At 81.3% G+C, this 647-nt stretch overlaps 1 protein-coding gene across 1 annotated transcript in view; it reads left to right on the forward strand.

The window, feature by feature from the left end:
• Positions 1-647, forward strand: part of MNEG_10763 (hypothetical protein) — a gene marked incomplete at both ends in the record, with an annotated part of 4,116 nt that overhangs the window by 3,098 nt on the left and 371 nt on the right. The window contains one exon of the mRNA XM_014040767.1: positions 25-604. Coding sequence (XP_013896221.1) covers positions 25-604 — 580 coding nt within the window. The remainder of the gene's footprint in view (positions 1-24; positions 605-647) is intronic.

Consider the following 647-nt stretch of genomic DNA (forward strand, 5'->3'; position numbering starts at 1 on the left):
CTCCCAAGCGCCCCGCCACTGCAGGAGCACGCCGCCGCCGGCTCGCACGCCGGCAGCGCCTACGAACGCCAGCAGCAGGAGATACGGGAGGCGCGCCGCCGCCAGTGGGAGGCCGAGCGCGCCGGCGGCGAGCGCCGCGACACGGCCGCGCCGGCGCCGACGGGCCCCGCCGATGCAGGCGGCCCCGGATACGCCCACCTTCAAGAGATGCTGCGCACCATCCAGCGCCACGACGGCGGCGGCTTCATGGCCGGCGCGCCGCCTGCCGGCGCGGCCCCGCCGCGCGCCGCCGAACATGCCGCCGGCGCCGACGCCGCAGCAGCGGCAGCGGCTGCGCGCGAGGCGGAGCGCCAGAGGCAGGAGCAGGCGGATCTAGAGGTGGCCCTGCGCCTGCAGCGCGAATTGGATGAGGAGGCGGCAGCGGAGGCCGCGGCGGCGCGCGAGCGCGAGGCGCGCGACGCGGCGCGGGCGCGGAGGGTGGCCGAGGCGGAGGGGGACGGCTGGGTGGACGTCGATCCAGCCGACCCTGTGCCCCCAGGGGGCCGCGCCGCGCACGCGGCCGCCGGCGCCGCCGGCGCGGGCCCTGGCGCCCGCAGCGACGGGGGTGGCGGCGCGATGGGGGTCGCGGGCGGCGCACTGGCGGGCGC

The sequence above is a fragment of the Monoraphidium neglectum genome (assembly GCF_000611645.1).
Source record: "Monoraphidium neglectum strain SAG 48.87 unplaced genomic scaffold scaffold02449, whole genome shotgun sequence".
Lineage (NCBI taxonomy): Eukaryota > Viridiplantae > Chlorophyta > Chlorophyceae > Sphaeropleales > Selenastraceae > Monoraphidium > Monoraphidium neglectum.